Source organism: Crinia signifera, chromosome 1, assembly GCF_055691185.1.
Source record: "Crinia signifera chromosome 1, ASM5569118v1, whole genome shotgun sequence".
NCBI lineage: Eukaryota > Metazoa > Chordata > Amphibia > Anura > Myobatrachidae > Crinia > Crinia signifera.
In genome coordinates, this window is record NC_139217.1 from 427,079,130 (window position 1) to 427,100,644 (window position 21,515).

At 43.3% G+C, this 21,515-nt stretch overlaps 2 protein-coding genes across 5 annotated transcripts in view; one reads left to right on the plus strand and one right to left on the minus strand.

The window, feature by feature from the left end:
• IQGAP2 (IQ motif containing GTPase activating protein 2) overlaps positions 1–21,515 on the plus strand; it is a 276,016-nt gene that overhangs the window by 189,394 nt on the left and 65,107 nt on the right. For all 4 annotated transcript variants that reach the window (XM_083151991.1, XM_083151993.1, XM_083151998.1 and 1 more), the window contains 4 exons: positions 1,769–1,929; positions 4,128–4,252; positions 5,776–5,939; positions 20,602–20,692. In XM_083151991.1, the coding sequence (XP_083008117.1) occupies positions 1,769–1,929; positions 4,128–4,252; positions 5,776–5,939; positions 20,602–20,692 (541 nt within the window). The remainder of the gene's footprint in view (positions 1–1,768; positions 1,930–4,127; positions 4,253–5,775; positions 5,940–20,601; positions 20,693–21,515) is intronic.
• F2RL2 (coagulation factor II thrombin receptor like 2) lies at positions 11,565–15,308 on the minus strand. Its single transcript, XM_083152008.1, has 2 exons — positions 14,884–15,308; positions 11,565–13,171 (listed from the first exon to the last, which is right to left on the minus strand). The coding sequence occupies exons 1-2, from the start codon at positions 14,936–14,938 to the stop codon at positions 12,078–12,080; spliced, it is 1,149 nt and encodes a 382-aa protein (XP_083008134.1). The 5' UTR covers positions 14,939–15,308; the 3' UTR covers positions 11,565–12,077.

A 21,515-nucleotide genomic window follows, 5' to 3' on the forward strand; every position in this document is an offset into this window, starting at 1 on the left:
AAACACAATTTCGGTACTTATGTAGTATCTGGGCGTCCGATTTTGTGATTGTATGCCTTACCTTAAGGCATACAATCAGATGCGATGCGATTCGATGCCATTTTGCATAGGATTCAATGTTAAGAAGGTCCTGTTCATTTCCCCACTATCCAAGTGGGCATAGAGTTGATTTTATATAGCGTGGCGAGCGGACGCATATTTCTTAAAAAGTATTCTGTGTCCCCTCGCGGGGCTCGCCACGCTTCGGGCTCGGTGGGTCGCTACGCTCGCCACAGGTTTATATCCAACTCCATGCCCACTTGGATAGTGGGGAAAGGAAAAGGACCCCTTTTTCCCATTTGAATTCTAGGTACTTGTTTCCTAGCACGGCCACAATCTTAAGTAATCGTGTCCCTTAATTAAGGGACACGATTACCCCCGATGGACCCGATTTCTTTTGAAATCAGGTCCATTTAGCCGGCTAGGAGACAATATCGGGGGCATCGCGTCGGTCGGGACCATTAACATTGGTCCCGACGCGACCGACGCGATTCCCCCGATATTTCCATAGACTTCAATGTTAAAAAAAAATTTAACATTGAAATCTTGTCGGGAAAGGTAAAATATCGGGGGCATCGCGTCGGTCGGGACCATTAACATTGGTCCCGATGCGACGCGATGCACCCGATTTTTGCATAGGCTTCAATGTTAAAAAAAATTTTAACATTGAAATGCTGTAAAAATGTGAAAAAATGTGAAATGGGCCAATATGACCCATTTCACATTATAGATGTCCCCGTCGTCACCCCACGATAGACGCCAACCCGAAGCGTGGCGAGCGCAGCGAGCCCGCGAGGGGCGTCGGTACGCGTCCTCCGACCTTTTCATGCCCTACTATCCACGTCGGCGTGGAGTGAGAATAGAATAGTGTGGCGAGCGCAGCGAGCCACCGAGCCCGAAGCGTGGCGAGCGGACGCGGATACCTTCACAGTTATACGCGTCCCTTTGCGGGCTTCACAGGTGTCCGTGGCGACGCGGACACCTGTGAAGCCCGCGAAGGGACGCGTTTACCTGTGAAGGTAACCGCGTCCCCTCGCGGGGCTCGCTGCGCTCGCCACGCTTCGGGCTCGGTGGCTCGCTGCGCTCGCCACACTATTCTATTCTCACTCCACGCCGACGTGGATAGTAGGGCATGAAAAGGTCGGAGGACGCGTACCGCCGCCCCTCGCGGGCTCGCTGCGCTCGCCACGCTTCGGGTTGGCGTCTATCGTGGCCTGGGGTTAACGCGCTTAAATTTGGGGGGGTTGGGAATTTTTTTCATTGAATCCAATGTAAAATTGGGTCCCAGGGACCCAATTTACATTGGATTCAATGAAAAAAATCGGGTCAAAAATCGGTCGGTCGCGTCGATCGCATCGCATGCGACCAAATCGCATGCGATGCGATCGACCCGATTTTTCCGACACGACCACCCCGATCTGAATCGGTGTGGCCGTGCTAGGAAACAAGTACCGAATTCTATGTTAAAATGGACTCAGACCATTTTAACATTGAATCCTATGGAAAAATCTTGACCATCGCATCGCATACGATTTGGTCGCATGCGATTCGATCCGATTTCTAAATCGGACGCCCAGATACTACATAAGTACCACAATTTCTTTCATTTCTCCAAAATAAACATTTGGCATAGGGGTGCCATCAATTAAAACTCTGATATTATCGGTTGACTTAATTCTTAAAAGTTTAGAAACCCCTGTAGTAACCAATGCCTGCTCTATGCCAACAGAACCACCTGACGCAGGAAGAGCTATTTATTGCTGTGGAGATGTTGTCTGCTGTCGCACTGTTGAATCAAGCTCTGGAGACCAATGACATAAACTCTGTCTGTACGCAGATTGCCAGTCCTTCCATAAGTTTTAATAATCTTGATGAAGACAACATGCAGCGGTTGGTATTATATATAATATTTTATATATAGATGTGGGGGCTGATGCTATGAGGGCGGCCCTACAAATCACCATACCACACCTGGCAGACTCCTTACTTTCTATTGTAGTACTGTATATGGTTATATCTATTGTAGTACTGTATGTGGTTATATCTATTGTAGTACTGTATGTGGTTATATCTATTGTAGTACTGTATGTGGTTATATCTATTGTAGTACTGTATGTGGTTATATCTATTGTAGTACTGTATGGGGTTATATCTATTGTAGTACTGTATAGGGTTATATCTATTGTAGTACTGTATAGGGTTATATCTATTGTAGTACTGTATAGGGTTATATCTATTGTAGTACTGTATGTGGTTATATCTATTGTAGTACTGTATGTGGTTATATCTATTGTAGTACTGTATGGGGTTATATCTAATGTAGTACTGTATGGGGTTATATCTATTGTAGTACTGTATAGGGTTATATCTATTGTAGTACTGTATAGGGTTATATCTATTGTAGTACTGTATAGGGTTATATCTATTGTAGTACTGTATAGGGTTATATCTATTGTAGTACTGTATAGGGTTATATCTATTGTAGTACTGTATATGGTTAGATAATTGATGCTGACTATTCAACATTTATTTCTAATAGCTTCATACATGAATAACAAAACTGTAACCAAGCTAACATGGTAGATGTTTTCCTTCTAAAGGTCAATTATAATTTAGTATATGTCTTTAGTATGTGTCCCATAAAAATCCATGTGCAGGAATAATCTGGGTTCCTCTTCGTAGATCTCCTGTACCAGGGAAGTTCTGGTACCATGGGCCCTGTGTGTTGTAGGGCCCACTTGTCAAAAATGGGGCTGCTTTTTGAGGCTTTTGTTTTGCCTGTCTGAAGATCATTAAATTGCCCCGAGAATGTCTATTGCCTGCATAATAATAATCCTGGGTAATGGGGTACTGGCCTTTATGTGCAATCTCCATACAGGACTCCCTTCTCTCTACCCGATAAGGCTCTACTGAGCACTAGTAGACACCGGCACAGTGCCAGCCTACTGCATATGTGCAGGTCCCCAGTAAAATGTGGCAGCAGCCATTTTCCCAGTGTTTTGTGCAGCGCCGCTGGGATGCATTCAATTTCCGGACGGTCAAAATCCCGACAACCAATGACCAATGGTCAAAATACAGAAAAGATCAAAATCCCGACATTAAAATGCAGACGCATTCAAAATACCGACCTTTAATATGTTGACTAGTCAAAAAGTTGTCATGAGTTTTTCATGATTTTTGCTTTGAATCCGACGTGTTCATACTTTACATCCACGTGGGCATAGAGGGAGAATATACAATAGTGTTCCAAGCGTAATGAGGCACTGTGCCAGAAGCATGTTGAGCGCAGCTAGCCATGCAAGGGGATGTGGTACACCTATACGGTGTCCATCTCTACTTAGGTCAACATAAACACCCCCAAAAAAATAAAAACAACAGGTGATATTGTGATATTATAAATGTCAGCATTTTGACCATCAGCCAATGGTTGTCAGAGTTTTGACCGTGGGGAAATCATACCGAACCTGCTGACGTGGGACTCTGGAAAGGTAAGTATTGAAGGAATGTGTTCAGTGTGGCCCATCTGGACCTTGTACCCATTATAAATATGCCATAGTATAGGACAGTAATAACTATCTAATACCTTGTACAGCTCTAGTGTGTATAAAAGTGGTATGTGTGTAAATGGTGCAGTGTAAGGCAAAGCAGACACACAACTATCAGGAAACAGTCCGCAATTGCTGGAAACCATTCATGTACAGTAGTAAACATGTTGATGGCACATGTTTTATTTTGTGTTGTTCCTTTGTATCGGGAAATGTCTGCTGCTTCTCGACACATTACATATTTCTGTAAGAAATAAGATTTTGATTAAAGCTTTAATTAGATCAACAGTTTCCAACTAGTCTTGTGAGTGAGAGAGGCGGAGGGTTCATGTGCAACTATCCATCATTGAGTCCGTATGCCCCTGACATCAAATGTGCAGTTTATCCTGTCTGTCATAAGTGTATGTACAATAGTAGCTTGTATTAATTAATGAGAATTGAATTTCCCAATGCGTGTCAGCCTTCAGTGGCGAATATGATCATACTGTAAACCCCTTTGGGATGTTGGAATGCCACATAAAAGGTTTTTTTCCTCATTTCCAGTTATATTAGCACATTGGTATCCAGTAAGAAGGAAGCTGCAGCTCAAGGTCAGAGCTATTTAAGTTGGACAGAGATTCAGAACTACATTGATGTAGTCAACGGTGACATCCAAGAGGAGAATGACCGTAAGTTTTTTAATGGCCTTAAGAATTGTTTCACAGACCATAGAATATTAGTTTCTTTAGATGTTAGTAAACAGGAATGAATAGAGATATTTAGCAATGATTTCAGGAATTTACAGGGTTTGTATAAAAAGTAATGAGACCAAATTCGGGAAAATATATTTATTGAAGATATCGCTACAAACAATTTAAATTCTTCAAAATAAGACCCTTGTGCGTCGACACGCTTCTGCCAACGAGTTGTCCACGTTTGGAAGGCACCCTGGAAGTTATGTTCTGGAATGTCGTTCATGCAGTGCTTCAAAGCCGTTTTGACCTTTGCTACGGTCACATGGAGGTGTCCTTTGAGGGCTGGATTCACTCGGGGAACAGGAAAAGATCCGCCGGGGCCAGATCAGGACTGTGGTGGGGTTGGGGAAGCATTGTGATGCCGTTCCGGGCCAGTTAGTCATTGCTTACGAAGCTGGTGTGGCTTGGTGCATTGTCATGAAACAGCAGCTTTTGATAGGCTTTCATTCCGGAACACTTTCTGGATCATGGTTAACCATAGCGGATTTTCCGAGTCCCACACAGAATTTAATGGTGTAGCGCTGTTCGATAGTTGCTCAACCGAGCCCAGGGACAGGGGTCCACTAAAATCACAAAACAAACCGCGCGGAAGCTCATAGGTGACTGACACTCAGTGCGTGTTGAGGCTGACTTCTTCCTCCATCGAACCCGCCTGGAGCATGCACGCTGGGACATAGTCGCGTCAGAAAAAAATAGGTCTCATAACTTTTTATACAAACCCTGTATAAGAAGTATAGAAGAGAAGTTTTGTTTATTAACCCCTTCCCGACATTTGACGTACATTTACGTCATGGTCGGGATGTACTTCCCGACACATGGCATAAATGTACGTCATGACTTGTAACTGTCACCGCGTCTAGAGACGCGGTGACAGAGGGACGATGTCTGCTGTCCCTGACAGCAGACATCTTCCCTCATTGCCCGGGGGGGCAGCGATGCCCCCCGCCATGGGCGATCGCTGCGATTGGCTGTTCAAACGTGAACAGCCAAAAGCAGCGTTTACTGTGTGATGTGTAAAATTTAGACTCTGCTGCCCCCTAGCGTCCAAAAAAAATAAAAGAAAGTTGAAATAATGATGTAATAATAAAGTTTAGATATGGTCTATGTTTGTTAGTTATTAACTATTTTGAGTGGTATGATTATTTGTCTCACAAGCAGAAAATTTTACATTTTGCAAATAGCAAAATGTTCAATTTTTTTACGACATTTTGGTATTTTTCACAAAAAAAAAAAAAACTGTATCGACCAAAATTTACCACTAATTTAAAGTACAATGTGTCACGGGAAAACAATTTCAAAATCACTGGGATAAGTAAAAGCAAAAAAAAGTTATCCCCACTTAAGTGATACCTGTCAGATTTGAAAAAAAGGCCTCTGTCAGGAAGGCAAAAACATGCTGCGTCGGTAAGGGGTTAAAATGGTCTGTTTTATTTAGTATTCCACTATTTGCCTTTTAGGAATTATTGCCATTGGCGTAATAAATGAAGCCCTTGACCAAGGCGTTCCTGAGAAAACTTTACAAGCTCTTTTGGCACCAAGTGCCAAACTTCAAGCAGTTTTATCTCCAAACTATTGGCATTACCATGATGCCCTGCAAGAGGCCAAGGTCCAGAAATGCAAGGTATGATTAGCGTAAGATGACGTGATAACATTATTGGCAGAAACCATGTTATATGCATACCCAGCAAAACCGTATGAAAGAAAATAAATGCAGAACTATTGTCTAACATCATATATGTAATGTGAGGTTTTGAGACCATAGTGGTGGGTCTGTTGGAGCGCTGACTGCAGATTGTGGCCAGAAACAGAGTTGGCGACTGATTATTAGGCATTATTGTGTGTCAATGGCACACATGCCCCCGAAATTTTCCTCAGGCAAAAAAAAAAAACGGCCGAGATTCGCCCTTTCAGTATTCAATCATGGGCATTTCAGCCTGTTTTTTTTATAAATTTTTACCCATGCCGTCCAATAGCTACCTAATAACCTAACATACCGTTTTCTGTACCATTATGTCTATACCATTATACAGTATATAGGGATTAGAGGGTGTAGTCAATAAAAAAAAACATCTTGTACAAGTTGCTTTTATAAGAGGAGATAGTGACATAAATCAATATAGTTCTTTATGTTGCAAGAAAACATATTAGCCCTAGGTGTTAGAGACAAGTATATGACTTCTGACTAATCTGAAAAAATATAAATTACCAATAGCATTTAAATTGGGGTAACACTGTTTGCACCTTTGTAGTTAAGAACAGGAGTTTGATCTGCCACATCAGACATAATGGTAATTATGGAGATGCTTCTATAGAACAGCGCCCCCTTATGCTAGCCATGGGCGGATTTAGGGATGACGGCACCCCTAGGCACAACAATAACGCTGCCCCCACCCCCTGTCTAATTATATTATTTTTATTGATTACTTATAAGCTCTCATTTGATAATAGCCAATATAATGGATTTATTTAAAAAAAAAAAAGCCACTAACTGTGACATGTTCTTTTATTATGAATACATATTTACTAAGTAGGACAGTTTACAGGGGCAGTATCTGCATGTCCTATCATTGACACTCTATTTAAGATGGAATATGGTACAGTACAGTGGATATTTTGCAGTTATTGGTACATTTTGGGCTGACAGTACTATCACAGGCATCCAAGTGCCGCCCCCAAACATGTGCCGCCCCTAGGCACGTGCCTCACGTGCCTAATGGGAAATTCAGCTCTGATGCTAGCTGGGTTGCAGGATGGAGATGTGAGAGTTTAAATGATGCTTTGGAGCATATGTAAATAGGGTGGTCCGAATTTGCCAGAGATGCGAGAGGCAGGCCTGTCTCATACCTTGTAAATGATTGTTGCTTTCACAAACGGATAAACCAGATCATCTGTTGATGGGTACTGATTGTTAAGATGATGGAGCTTGTTTCTGTGTAATAAAGGAGAACAAAGTGCAATTTGTTCTGTGCCGGTACCTCAGTACTCTAGTGGCATCATCCCTATCAAGTTACAGCTCACAATTGCCATACAATACAGGCCAGATCTCCCACGTGGTTGAGCGAACATCTGTTTTGAGAATTGCAACATTCCGGAGCTCAGTGATTCATTTTCGTGGCACCAGAGCTCTAACTATTGCTGAGTTATTGCTGCTGCTGCAGGATTTCCATCCAGAGATCTGCAGGCAGAAACAGCTGCTATTGTTCAGCACGTCTGTATCAGACTAACATTGCAATCCTTTGCTTAGTTTGGCATGGGTTCTCTTCATTTCCCATGCCATCTTCTCCGCATGCAGAGAAAAATAATACCATGCTTCCAGATGCCAGGAACTACTGGAAATGATCCCCAGCCATCTATTAATCCACTAATATAAAATATATGTAGGTTGCTTCACTAGCTGGGCTTATACTGTAAAGGATTGTAGAAATAGGGCGGGATGCACTATCACGGAAATGTGGTAAAAATCCCGTTATTATTATGTGATTAGTAAGAATGTGGTAGGCGGCGGAGACAGGCGGCAGATGATAGTACATCCCGCCCCTAAAGAGAAAAGGCCACAAAACACATCATTATCGATGATTCTCAGTTGTAAATGTATATTAAAGCCGCATCTTCATGCAATTCACCTTCTTGCTATGATAGAAGATGCAGTGTACTATTGTATTGGAAAGAACAAAATAACATTTGACAAAGAATTTCGGTGCCAAGGGGAAGATATATGAAGCCTGGTAACGTGGTGATAAGGTGGAAAGTGATAACGCATCAGCTGTTTGAAAAATGACAGTTGGAAGTTGATTGGCTGGTGAGTTATAACCTTCCACTTTATCACTTTACCAGGTGTAATACAGATTGCGCCACACTCATTTAGCCGGCCTATGGCATGTGGCCCGCCAATGGCTCCAGCGCGCCTAGTCGCAAGGCAATAAGTAGCAAAGCTTGGGGTTTGGTGTATGGTTTTACTGGGTGCATTACTATTACAACAATACTATTGCATAGCCGTGCATCTCATTACGTTATATATCTGTAGTGGGCTGTGGGGATAAGTGAGTGAGTATACAGTACTTTCGCTGGGAATGGGGCAAGCGTGCATGTAAGCTACTCGTACATCCCATTCTCTGCAAATGGTGCGCTGAGAAGGGTCGCTGTGGCGCAAAAGGAACAGCGGATCCATACTGTTGCTTCCAATTGTATAAGGGCACTGCTGTCCGTGCGTCTCATTATGCCACACTGGTTAAATACATAATTGCGTATGAATGACATACAGTACAGGCAAACAAATTTGGAATGTAGATTGACTTTTGCGCTAGTCTTTGCTGAGGGATACACGGGAAAATGAGGATCACCTGCCCACACAAGAACAATAGACAGCACAGAAAGAATTTACCAGTGTGTCCCTTTAGCGCTGACTGAGTTTTTTTCCTTTTTCTCTCAATTGGGTTACCCCCCAAAAAAGGAAAAAGGGTACAATAGTGTAACACAATTTCAATATTTCATTCTAAGACAGAATAGCCTGTTAAGATATATATGACCCGTACCCTATCAATATGTCTAATTAATTGTAGACAATAATGCTCCAAAGCAGGCGGTCACGTCACCGATTCGATAAATCAAATCCATATATTGCCCATGTAGAAAGAGAAAAACTGGATTGTGCAATACAGCTTTTTTTATTTACTTTAAAACATAGACATTGAATAAAAATGTAGCAAGGTGGACTCTCACCAAATGGCGTGGTCTACACACAGAGTTGCAGACTACAGCGCGGATGTTACAATGTGGGGGTCCCAGGTGTCCCTGATCGTTCCCAGGCTCCTGCACCACCAAGCTGCTTCCTCCAACTGCCACTTGGTGGTGCTGGAGACTGGGAACGATCAGGGATACTTGGAGGCCCCCACATTGTAACATTAGTGCTGTAGTCTGCAACTTTGTGTGTAGACCACGCCATTTGGTGAGAGTCCACCTTGCTACATTTACTGTCTTAGAATGAGATATTGAAATTTTTCCTTTTTTTGGGGTAACCCAATTGAGAGAAAAAGGAAAAAACGGATCAGCGCTAAAGGTACACACTGGTAAATTCTTTCTATACAGTACAGGCAGGCCAGACTCCTGCTCCGAGTCGATTAACAAAATGGCTACTGAGCGTGAACCAGGGCTTCCTGGAAGCTCACATCTATGGAGCGAGCAACGGCACAGGTTTTACATGTCTAAGGGAATGCTGAAGGTGCCTCTCATAACACTAGTGCAAACACACAGGGGCTGCTGACAAAGGCACAGACACTGCAATGATCAACCTGGACTAGACAAGGATTCTATACAGATGAGTCCCCATACACCAGGACTTAATACACTTTGCAGCGGGAGATGTCCAGTGATCTGAGCGGTCCTGTGCAAACCCTCTAACAAAGGCAAACAAAGGTGGGGTTTTCAGCTGTCCAGCAACACTCCATCCCCAGCCAGCCCAGTGGCCACAACATGCAGCATAATTTAAAGCTACTGTGCATGCCCATTTGCTACAGCTTCTCCTACCAAGTCTGCTGTGTAATGTATATGGATGCTGCCAGCTAGAAGAGTTGGGTGCCTTAACATGATATAAGGAGAATACTGTGTGCTCAGTTCTGTCTCCTACTCCTTATATGGTGCATGTTTTCTGTATCCGTTTCCGAATTTAAATAATCAGCACATCCTGTGGATCTGATCTGTCTGTGGATCTGAAATGTCAGCCAGTAATGATTACACCTGTGTACTAACTAGGAGATCTGGAAAACATGCACTGTCAGGGATAACTGTGGACTAAGTTTGGGAAACACTGCTTGTAAATGTTAATTCTTCATACTGTATTACATACTATGCAGTGTGCTAGGTGGCACTGCCTCATTCCTGGACTTGCTCTGCAGAGCACAGTGACGTGTGGTAAGGCCAGCAGCTGGGGAGGACCCCAGAAATTGAACCACACAGTACCACCTAACCGCAAATCAATCATGTAGAGGGGTTAGAGCAGTGCGAAAGATAAAATGGTGTGTGTGACTGGTGTTTGGAGCTGTGAGGGGAGCTAGAGAGCTGTCTCCTCTTATGCTGCCCATACACTTGTGAGATATTGCATGCAATCATACGATTTCGACCACATCTGGCCGATAAATCGAATGATTGTATGCATTTAAGGGGACATTCAAAGTGATGCGCGGGCATGCCGGTCGAATGTCGGGTCTCAAAATCTTATGTGTTGCACATAATAGAGCAATCGCATGTGGTTTTTAACTAAATGCAATCCGCTGGTGGGGGGCGCATTTTCAGCGGTGTGGGGATTGGGAGAGGGGGCCGGAGGGACCGCTGGCGGTGTGGGAGATGGCGGGAAGAGGGTGGCGTTATGTAGTGCAAGAAGTAGCGCTAGCAGGTGGCTGGGGTCAGTCAGCGGTGGCAGCAGAAGTGTTTAAAACACTGTGCAGCCCTCTGATGGGCAGCATTAGCGGTATCATTTGTCGCTATTACACCTGGTGCAGCTCTGATGAGATCTTTATGCAGGCCTATAGCATACCGAACCCACATTTTTGTCACTGCTGGGGTCTGGGAGATGTGGGCTGCTGCGGTGGAATGCTGTGGTTGCAGTAACGACTCCTAACCACTGACAGGAGAGCCAGGTGCTGCAAATAATGTTACATTGCAGCAACTAGCTCCTGTCACTATCAGGAGCCGGTCACTTTGGTGTCACCCCTTAGTCTGTGACTCACAGGTGCAGCTTACACTCCCCCTAGTGAGTTCAATGACTCCTCTGCCTCTACATATTTGCAGTGCAGCAACTGAATCTTCCTTCTGTGGGGTGTATTCAATGGTTTTTGTAGGCTGTGACAGTGAGCAGTGCTGCCTGCTCGCTGTCACAGCTCGCAGGGTCAGTATACAACTGATCCCCTGCACATGCTGATTTTCCCCTCGCTATTTTTTTTGTAGCGAGTAGGAAACTGCGTATGTGGCCGCTAAAACAGCGAGGCTCGCGGCTAAATGCAGCGGGATCCCTGCATTAGCCGCAAGCCTTGCTGTCTTGAAGCGTAGAATAGGGTGAGTGGCCAGCGCAGGGATTAAACGGCGAGGATTGCGTTTTTTGGCGATCCCCACCTTTTAACCCCCTTGCGCTATATAAGAAACGGTTAATTAATAAATAAATAAATAATTAATATTTTTGTGTGTATATATACATATACACCTGAATCCTGTTTGGTGAATACTTAACTGAAATAATTACGCTGAAACAGAACGCTTAATTTTACAGGTTTATTTTATGTAAATAATAAAATATCAATGTATAAATAATGTACAAAGTAAGCAAAATTATTTTGACTTAAAGATCCCAAGAAGATGATAGCACGTTGTATGTGGGACAGTTATTTAAATGGGAATCACTTGTAATACGGATTGTGCCCACTTTGCCATTCACTTATCTGGAGTAAGCATTGCCAGAATCTCTCCTTCCCCTTATCCAGAGCACCGTTTCCCATATCCCTTCATTATTCACAATGATTATCTGTGTTCAAATTATTATTTTCTTCTGAGATTTGACCAGCAGATGGCGCTATAATATCAGCCAAGAGATGTACAGGATGACTGTGATGAAGGCAGTTATGTCATGCATAAGAACCGACCTGTAGATGGCCCTATAATATCAGCAAAGAGAGGTACAGGATGACTTTGATGAAGGCAGTTATGTCATGCATAAGAACCGACCTGTAGATGGCCCTATAATATCAGCAAAGAGAGGTACAGGATGAACCTTTCATGACGGCAGTAGTGTCACACATTTCTCTTGAGACAACTTATTCATTTTATCGTAGTTTTTGGTTGGTTTGGTAATGTTAGACATAAGAAAATACAGAAAAGGATCTAGACAACTGTTTAAACTGCTGAAACATAACGCAATCAGATAGCTCCCATACAGGTTATCCATTTTGCTGTAATGATACCTAACTTGGTGAATAAGGAGTATGATGTTACTCGGCGTAAAGCACAGAGTGAAAATAACCAGAAGCAGGACGGTTATTTTTAGGTACAAAAAGCGTTTCTGGTCATGCGTCCCCAGAGTTCTAATGATTGAGAAGCAGCAGAAAGCGGTCACACAGAATGGGACAAGGTAGCCGAACACTACCAGCGAAACGAAGTAGTAGAACTGGAAGGAGTCGGTGGAGGTTTCCTGCACATCGTTACAGGAGATCAGATGCTGCTGCTTCAACTTATAGGTCTGCTTCAAAGTGAAAAATGGTATCATGAATACAAGAACGATAATCCACACAAGGGTACACAGGAGAATGGCACAGGTCCGTTTCGGCAAGCTCCGGTATATAAAAGGGTGGACGATGGCTATGTAGCGGCTGATAGTGATACACATGATAAGTAGGATTGAGCAGTACATGTTCCCATAGAAGCAGATGGTCATGGCGCGGCACATCGTTTCCCCAAATATCCAGTTGTTGCCATGCAGGTGGTACACAACCTTGAAGGGTAGCATGAGGCAGAAAAGTAAGTCCGACACGGCCAAGTTGGTGTAGAATATAGACATGCACACAGACCGGCTTCGGGAAAAGAGCATCTTTAGTATAAGCATATTGGATGGAATCCCAATCAGTATTACCAAGCTGTATATGGCTGGAATCAGTTGTCTACTTGTGGAACTTCCTAAGTAATCCAGGGTAGCATTGTTGACCACAATGGTTCGCTGCTTTGTCCTGCCATTCTGGACGTTTCTTGCTGTAGACTCTGTCACGCCATTAAGTTCGTGAAGGGGGATTGGGTCGAATTTTTCTTGATTTCCTCGAAATGTCCTTGGTGGAGCCGGAACTTTAGATTCGTTTTTCACCACTATGACATCACTGTCTGAATAATCACAGATACATAGCATGTGAAGTGAATTTTCCCACAACATGTACATCTTTAAAGAGAAACTGTAATACATATAGGAAACCTGTACAGAAGAAAAATCACACTTTTCAACTTTTTTGAGGGGAGGGGGGGGGCGTGATTTCTGATTTATCATCAATTATTATTAATCGTTTTCGGTTTTGTCCCTTTTATAAATCTCATTATTTGCTCACTTGGGTCCTAATTTGTGTTTGCATGCAGTCACCAATATTCATGCAATGGAGAGGTAATCTGCAGGCTGCGCATAGGCCGTGACTGCATTGTATGCACTGCGACATGCCTTTGCAATCGTGCTGGTGGTAAGGATTTAATCTCAGAGGAAGGGACAATTTGGGGGAGTTAACACGGCGTAGCTGCAAAAATGCAGGCGTGTTGTGGCCTGTTTTGGGGAATATTTCGGCTTTTAGCTGTGTTCAGATACTTAGTGATACATGTCGCCAGCGTCCGTACTGCTGCGCCCAGTCTCCGAAGCCATAGCTCTACCCTTAAAGTTAATGTTCCTTGCATATAGGCTGCCAATGCCAAAGAAGTTTGCCATCGCTACGGTGGGAGGCTCTTTTCACTTGCTCACATTAATAGTAACTGAGAAAATCCCACTTGCTATAATATGTGCGTGCAAACATGGATAAGGCCCTTTATGTGTAACGAGACCTCTGACATTGTTTTCACTGTTAGAAAATGATCAACTTCTCGGTAGCAGCACATTGTGAGATAGTGGTGATAACATAACATCGGAGACTGTATTACTGCTCAAGGTGGCAATTCCTGGCTTAACCATTTTGTGTGCGCTTGTGGTAGTGTTGTTTTAAATAACCATAAGTACCAATTTCTGATATAGGAACTCAAAACGTTTTTATTTTAAGAATGATTATTGTATGAAATACATTTTTTAATAGCTATTCTGAATGGCTCCCAAGTACCAGTGGGCATAACTAAATCACTGACACAACTGGTCGTCCTATAACTTTGCCAGCTCTGAATGTACACTTACAGTATATGTACTAAGCAGTTTCAATACCCAGGAGTTTTTCAGATTTTTACATACAATATTTTCAAAGACAATAATAGTAAATGTAAAATCAGATTTAATTTTCATTTACTATGATAATCCTTTTAAATATGCCAGGTACCACCTGCAGTAATCGGGGGTTTTGAAAATCCACTGCTTAGGAAATATACCCCTTTGAAACCAAACTACAATAGACAAAATAAAATCTCCCATAAAATAATATTAAACAGGCTGGTATTGTTCCCTGCTATCTTGTAACCGTAGCTGCTGATTGCTGTGCCCGCTTTCCTTTGCCTAAAGCAGTGGTTCCCAAACTGTGTGCCGTGGCTCCCTGGGGTGCCTCGGGACACATGCAGGGGTGCCGCGGCTTGGTGGTCCAGGACCAACTCAAATTATTAATGGTTAATTATTTAGGAGCAAAACCAGTGCTGGTGGCTGCCAATCATAGAATGTGTACAAACAGAAGCAAATCCTGCCCTTTACCACATAACTGCCACTAAGAATCGCATATATACCCAATCTAATTAATTTTTTTGGACCTAGGGGTGCCGTAAAAAAAATTCTGATTCTCTAGGGTGCCGTGAATCAAAAAAGATTGGGAACCTCTGGCCTAAAGCATATTGCTTGTGAGCTGATAAAGCAGCACCTCCACACTCACCGTTCAGGCAATAAGCTGTACCAGACAGGAGGAGTACGGCCAGCAGGAATTCCATGTTCAGCCGTTCTTGGATTAGTTCAGTGCTCAGTCATTGTCCTGTGTGTCCCAAAGAGCGAGCGGTGCTGCAGCCTCTTCGGTGGCTCCATGCCATGTGTGTACTCACAAACAAGGCAGGAACAGCTCGCTTGGTCCTGTCACACGTCTCCTCCTCTCTGGGAGTGACGCACAGGAGTATACATGACTGGACAACTGCTGGAAGAAATAAACTTTTTCGCTAGTGGCTCTTAACTCCTACTCATCCAGTGCTCCAGTATACCGTACACATCCCAGTGCTACATTTTACCCTCCACATCCCAGACGTCATTTGTTTAAAGATTGCTTGCAGACAGTTTCCTGTGTTTGTGGCTTTTTTTTTTCTTTTTCCAGTTCAAGTTCTGCTCTTTCTTAAAGGGTCTATATTGTCTCTTATATATAATGTAATGTGTATATATTTTATGGATCAACAGTGTTTAGCTAGACATTCAGTAGGTCGACACTGACAAATTGTCGACACGTGAAAAGGTTGGCGCACGTGAACCCCCAATTAGTGTACCATGTACCCTCGCATGTGCTGCACTTGGCGCACTTTACCATTCCCAATCCCACATGGATGGTAAAAGTAAAACAAAAAAATTTAAGAAACAAAAATTTGTGTTGTAATTTTCATGTAGTGTGGACCATTGCCATGGCAACCTTCTGTTAATGTTGACATTGTGCATGTTGACTGTCGACCTAGGCTTTGTTAAACTATCTAAAATCTTGGCGTCGGCGCTGAACCGCCCAGGGTACCTGGAAAGGCACCGAAACAAGAATTCATCTATCGTGCCTGCTGTCCTTTTGGAATATATATGTACATATAAACAAATATGAGAAATGGGGCACAGAGAGTGTATTATCCTTATAGGCCAAAAAGGATATTACACTATCTGTGTCCCCTTTCTCACATTTCTTTTTAGAGGTTTTCACTATTTCCTTTGAGGAAAGGCAGAAAAGGGGAGAAGCGTTACATCCCCAGCAGCCACACACGGCATACAGTAGATCTGCGCAGATTTAATGCTTACAAAATGTCCCATGTGTGGGTAAATTGTGTGACCTGCCAGACCCTCAGACCCCATATAACTACAGCAATGACAATGAACAAACCCCCACACTATGGGCAGGTGAAGTGTTATCTGAACTGTTGCTTGATTATGGAATGCAGGTTTGTTTCTTCCTGAACTACAGTAAGGAACGTCAGCTGTAAATGAGGTGCGGCCCGGGCTGCATGACTGCTCAGTGAGCTTACAGATGTCACAGATACGACTAACACTTTGCCCTGATTTCGCAATAACCAGATTCTACACAATGCAATCAATGCCCTTTTTATATTTTTTTTCAAATACCTGTGTGATTAAATGACAAAAGACCTCTTTATACTACAAGACCTTGAACAGAACATTGAGCAAATCTGTGGCAAGGCATGATGGGAATTGTAGTTTAACAACAGCTGGAGAGCCATAGTTTGGACATGCCTGCTGTAAAGCCTTTCTCACCAAAGTGGTGTGTAGTATAGAATGCCCCACCGGGTGTGGTATGAGTCACCGACAGTCGGGATCCCGACTGCCTGGCCTCAGACAGCGTGGCCAGCGCAACAAAGCCCCTTGCGGGCTCGCTGTGCTCGCCACGCTGCGGGCACGGTGGCGAGCTACGCTCGCCACCTATTCTATTCTCCCTCTATGGGGGTCGTGGGACCCCACGAGGGAAAATAGCCGCTGGCCGTCGGTGTTTTAACAGTCGGGATCCCGACGTCGGGTTAATGACTGTCGGATCCCGACTGTCGGGACCCCGTCCGGCTCCCGCCCCACCAACCCACTTCCTTCCTCTCCCCCAGCACTCACTCACACACACACACACACACACACACACACACAATGCTTTGTGCATCTAAACTCAACCTTAATGGGTGCGATTAAAGCTCAGCAAATGCATATTGCCACAGGAACTCCCATCACTTTAGACGGGAGATCGGGCACAATATGACATTGGAACCAGGCGCATAGACTGTAAGCTTTACGAGCAGGGCCCTCCTACAGTTTTTACTGTCTAACTACCCGGTTTGTTTTATCACTGTTTCCAATTGGAAAGGTCAAAGGAACCTTGCTATAAGAAATTAGTACCAAATAAATCAGGAATGGCTTTAAATGAGTAATCTAGTGCCGTAATATCGTTATTAGTACATAGAGTTAAGCAGATACTCTTATGCAAGAATCACTGTGATTCTATTAATCATATCCAGTGATTAGGCAATTCATTCTGCGTCCTTTAAGGAAATATTTAGATGGTCGATCGGCAATCATCAGCATATGCACATGCACTCATTATATCCCGCATTAATTACTGCAATAGCTTCCTTACCAGTCTTCCGAAGTAAAGATTCTCACCACTACAATCCATCTTGAAAGCAGCTGGGGCTGATCTTCCTGCCTAGACGTTAGTCTGCTGATCCGCTCTGTCAGTCCCTCCATTGGTTACCTGTATTTTACCATAGTCAATAGAAAATACTTCTACTCACAATTAAGGCCATTAACCTGACTACACCAACATATATCTCTTCACAGGTTCCGGATGACGCTCCGACAGTGGGGATTCCGACTCACAGGGGCTATTCTCCCTTGTGAGGGGTCCACGACCCCCATAGAGGGAGAATAGAACCTGTGGCGAGCATAGAGAACCACCGGGCCCGCAGCGAGTCGAGCGCATTGAGCCCGCAAGGGGCTTCTTTGCGCTCATCCCCCTGTCGGAGCACCGGCAGTCAGGATCCCGACATCAGGATCCCCACGGTCGGAGACCCATACCACACCCCTCTTCGCTTATCTCAAAATATATCTCCACCAGACCTCTCCGCTCTGCATAAGATCTGCGTCTCTCATCCACACTCATTGCTAGATCCCATTCACAATTGCAGGACTTTCTTCGGGCAGCACCCACCCTATGGAATGCCCTTCCACGTGCATTAAGACTCTCTTCTAGCCTCCAAACTTTCAAGTGTTCCCTGAAAACTCACCTCTTCAGGCAAGCCTATCATATTCCAGAACCCCCACATAACCTCCATTAGCAGTCATATCTAATTGCATCCCATCGGGACTGTCTTGCAATCTGGTGGGACGGCCATGCTATGGAATCCTATCCTTATGTATCCCTACTATTGTCCCTATAGATTGTAAGCTTGCAAGCAGGGCCCTCCTATTTCTGTCGGTTTGTTACTACTCAGTTTGTTTCATCACCGTTTCCTATTGTAAAAGCGCAATGGAATTTGCTGCGCTATATAAGAAACTGTAAATAAATATGCTGGGACTGTTCGTTCTACACTACGTAGAACAGTGCTGATTGCTTCGTTCTGGACTGTAGCATGTCTATCACATTAAAGTGTCTCTATTGACAGAATTAGTCATCCTTAGTTGTCTGTCGCCAAACCTTAGTTCATAATTGGTACACTCTGCCAGATAAGTGCTTTTTCCTCCAGCCCTGGACGGCCTCCAGCAACACTACAGGAGCTGACACAAAACGCCTAATTGTTTTTCCTCCAACTTACTCATTCATCTGCCGTGTAACCTAGAAAAGTGCATTGTCCGTATGTACAGTACAAGAGGTTTCGTTATTTTCAGTATTTAGAAATGGACACATTTAAAAAAATAACTGTGAAACAAGTTAAAATAAAATAAAATTAAAGCATTTATTTCCCCAGTGAAAACTTATTTTAAAAGAATGTACTGAATGAAATCATGTATTTTGCAACTGTTAAAACCTGGTGTTGGTGAGCACAAGACACTTCTTTCGATTGTAAGCATAAAATAATTGCAAATCCAGTATTATTGGTGTTATTCAATTACCCACAATAATTTACCGTAGTTAATTGTATACCCGGGGTCTATTCAATTAGCCCCGCTAAGCCTCAGACAGGCAAAACTAAATCCCCCAAATCAGCTCAAAAAATTAGCTTGCGGCGACTGAAAGCACATAGTTTTGACTGAACCTGTGTGTTTTTCGGGAGTAATTTTTTTTTTTTTCTGGCAACCAAATTGGATGGCTTGAGCAAAAATATCGTAGACACATCGGAAACAATTGCAAAAGTCTTCAGTTTTCTCTTTGGAGATAATATGATATGCAAGGAATTTGCGCTACATAAAATAGTAATAATTAAAAAATCTCCTATTGGTTCAAGCAATCGCCATAGACAAATATTTTAAGTTGACCAGGGCATGCTGGGGACAGTAGTGGAACATGGAAAAAATTGTGATGCTAACACTTTATAATTCTTGTTTTCACCCGCCAAACCAAGTTCTCTTCTAAGGGGTAGCATGGAGAAGATGGTCCCCTTGGGATTACAGCCCCCTCCTTGATGATTTTAGGGCCTGCTGGCATTATTGGAGGAGTACCCTAAGCTGCACCAACGCTGGCTAGCATGACTTCATTAGTGCTGGTATTTTCTGGCCATCTGGTTTTGCCAATACCAGTTCTAAATATGGGAGTTTATGCCAGGCAAGGTGTGTGCTGATGATCCTTCATCAGGCTGGATCTTAAAGTGATCATACACAGTACAAATGCTGTGTGCGATGAGATGCGTGTTCCTGCACACATCCCATCGCACGGCTCAAAAACTATGTGCGATGCTAGTCCATAACGCATACAATAATTGTACCTTGTATGGTCACCTTTACACCAGTGGATAAGTGCCAGTTATTCCTCTATCCAGCCCTCAAGGAAATTCTCCCACAGTCCCAGGACTGTATATCACCTTCCCAACACCGCTCATTTGCCAGGGTGGTCTGAGGGCTCAGCGCAGTAATAAACTACTTCATTGTTTACAGTATGTTCCCGATGGCATGATATGTGTGCATAAACCAGGACCTCTGTAGCTGCCTCTTTTAACTCTCCTCTAGGATCTCATTCATTATAGGATTTAAAATGTTACTTACTGAGACTTCCATCCTGTATCTCAAATATCAGTTCAGCAGCTATGGGTGCCATTTTTTTTTAATAATCTGTTTATATTCTTTAAAGGATAAGTGGTGTCTTGTGGAAGGAACCAGGTAGCTTTTTTACTTATATCCCTTTCACACCAGAAATGCAGAGACCAACTCTGAATTAAATTAAATGCATAGCCAATCAGCATCAACAGAGGTTACACAGAAAGGAGGGACATGTCTGTGCACCTTCCATACCGGCTAGTAACCCGGGAAGATCGCAGGAGCAACCGTGGTAGCTAGGGGTGTTGAAATGTCCCTGGATTTGGGCCTGGGACCCTTTCACACCAGCACTAGTCCCGGGTTGTTCCCGGTCAAGCCAGAGGTATAAATGAGCTTAACATTAAGGGCCAGATTCTCTAAGCTTCAAAAGTGATAAAATGGAGAGTGATAAACAGCCAGCCAATCAGCTCCTGCCTGACATGTCACTGACTGTTTTTGAAAAATGTCAGACAGGAGCTGATTTCTGGCTGTTTATCACTCTCCATTTTATCACTTTTAAAGCTTAGAGAATCTGGCCCTAAATCTTTTATAATGCTGTTTAAATAGAATTGTATTCTGTTCCACTATACATTCTCTATAACATTTCATCTAAAGCAGATGAGGTAAAGCGATAGTTTGATTTAAAACCAACTGTAATGATTCAGGGGTCATCTATATTTTCTTGTACTTTCAGGATTCTAAAGATGAATCTGCAGCTCTTTGGTTGGATGAAATACAGAAAGGAATCAATGATGCCAATCAGGACACAGAGGACGCTCTCAGAGGTGCATAAAGTACTTGTTTCTCTAACTTGAAACTGTTCCTGATATTTAATTAATTGGGGGGTATTCCGTCTTCCAACTGTTGGAAATGTTCCGACATTCGGAAAGCCAGTGAATCGGCGAAAACAACCTCAGATTTTGGAATATGGCAGCGGATTTGACAAACTAGGGGCTGGTATTGCAAGTGTAAATTAAAAATCTGGATACCAAATTTTAATTCCAAACTATTCTATTAGAACAGTAATCGGGAGAAGATTAATACTTTGACCATTTTAATGAGTGTTGAGGATGATAAAAATGCAAAATCCTAATAAAAAATAGGGTACTTATGTATTATCTGGGCACCCGATTTTTTGATCGGGTCGGAAAAATCGGGTCCATCGCATGCAACCAAATCGCATGCAATGCGATAGACGCGATTTTTACATTGGATTCAATGTTAAATGGTCCCTGAGACCCGATTTTACATTGGGTGCAATGTTAAATGCCCCCTAGACCCCATTTTTTATTGTATACCCACCCTGTTCAGACCCCCACTATCCAAGTGGGCATGGAGTTGATTTTATATAGTGTGGCGAGCCACCGAGCCCGAAGCGTGGCGAGCGGACGCGGAATACATGTTAAGTAATCCGCGCTCGCCACGCTTCAGGCTCGCTATGCTCGCCACACTATATAAAATCAACTCCATGCCCACTTGGATAGTGGGGGTATGAACAGGGTGGGTATACAATAAAAAATGGGGTCTGGGGGGCATTTAACATTGGACCCAATGTAAAAATCGGGTCCATCGCATGCGATTTGGTCGCATGCGATGCGATCAACCGGA

Excerpts from the sequence above, each read along its gene's own strand:
- F2RL2 (XM_083152008.1), bottom strand. The coding sequence starts at position 14,938 with ATGGAATTCCTGCTGGCCGTACTCCTCCTGTCTGGTACAGCTTATTGC. Across the intron at positions 13,172-14,883 it reads TACAGCTTATTGCCTGAACG|ACAGTGATGTCATAGTGGTG; the intron begins GTGAGTGTGGAG and ends GTGATTATTCAG.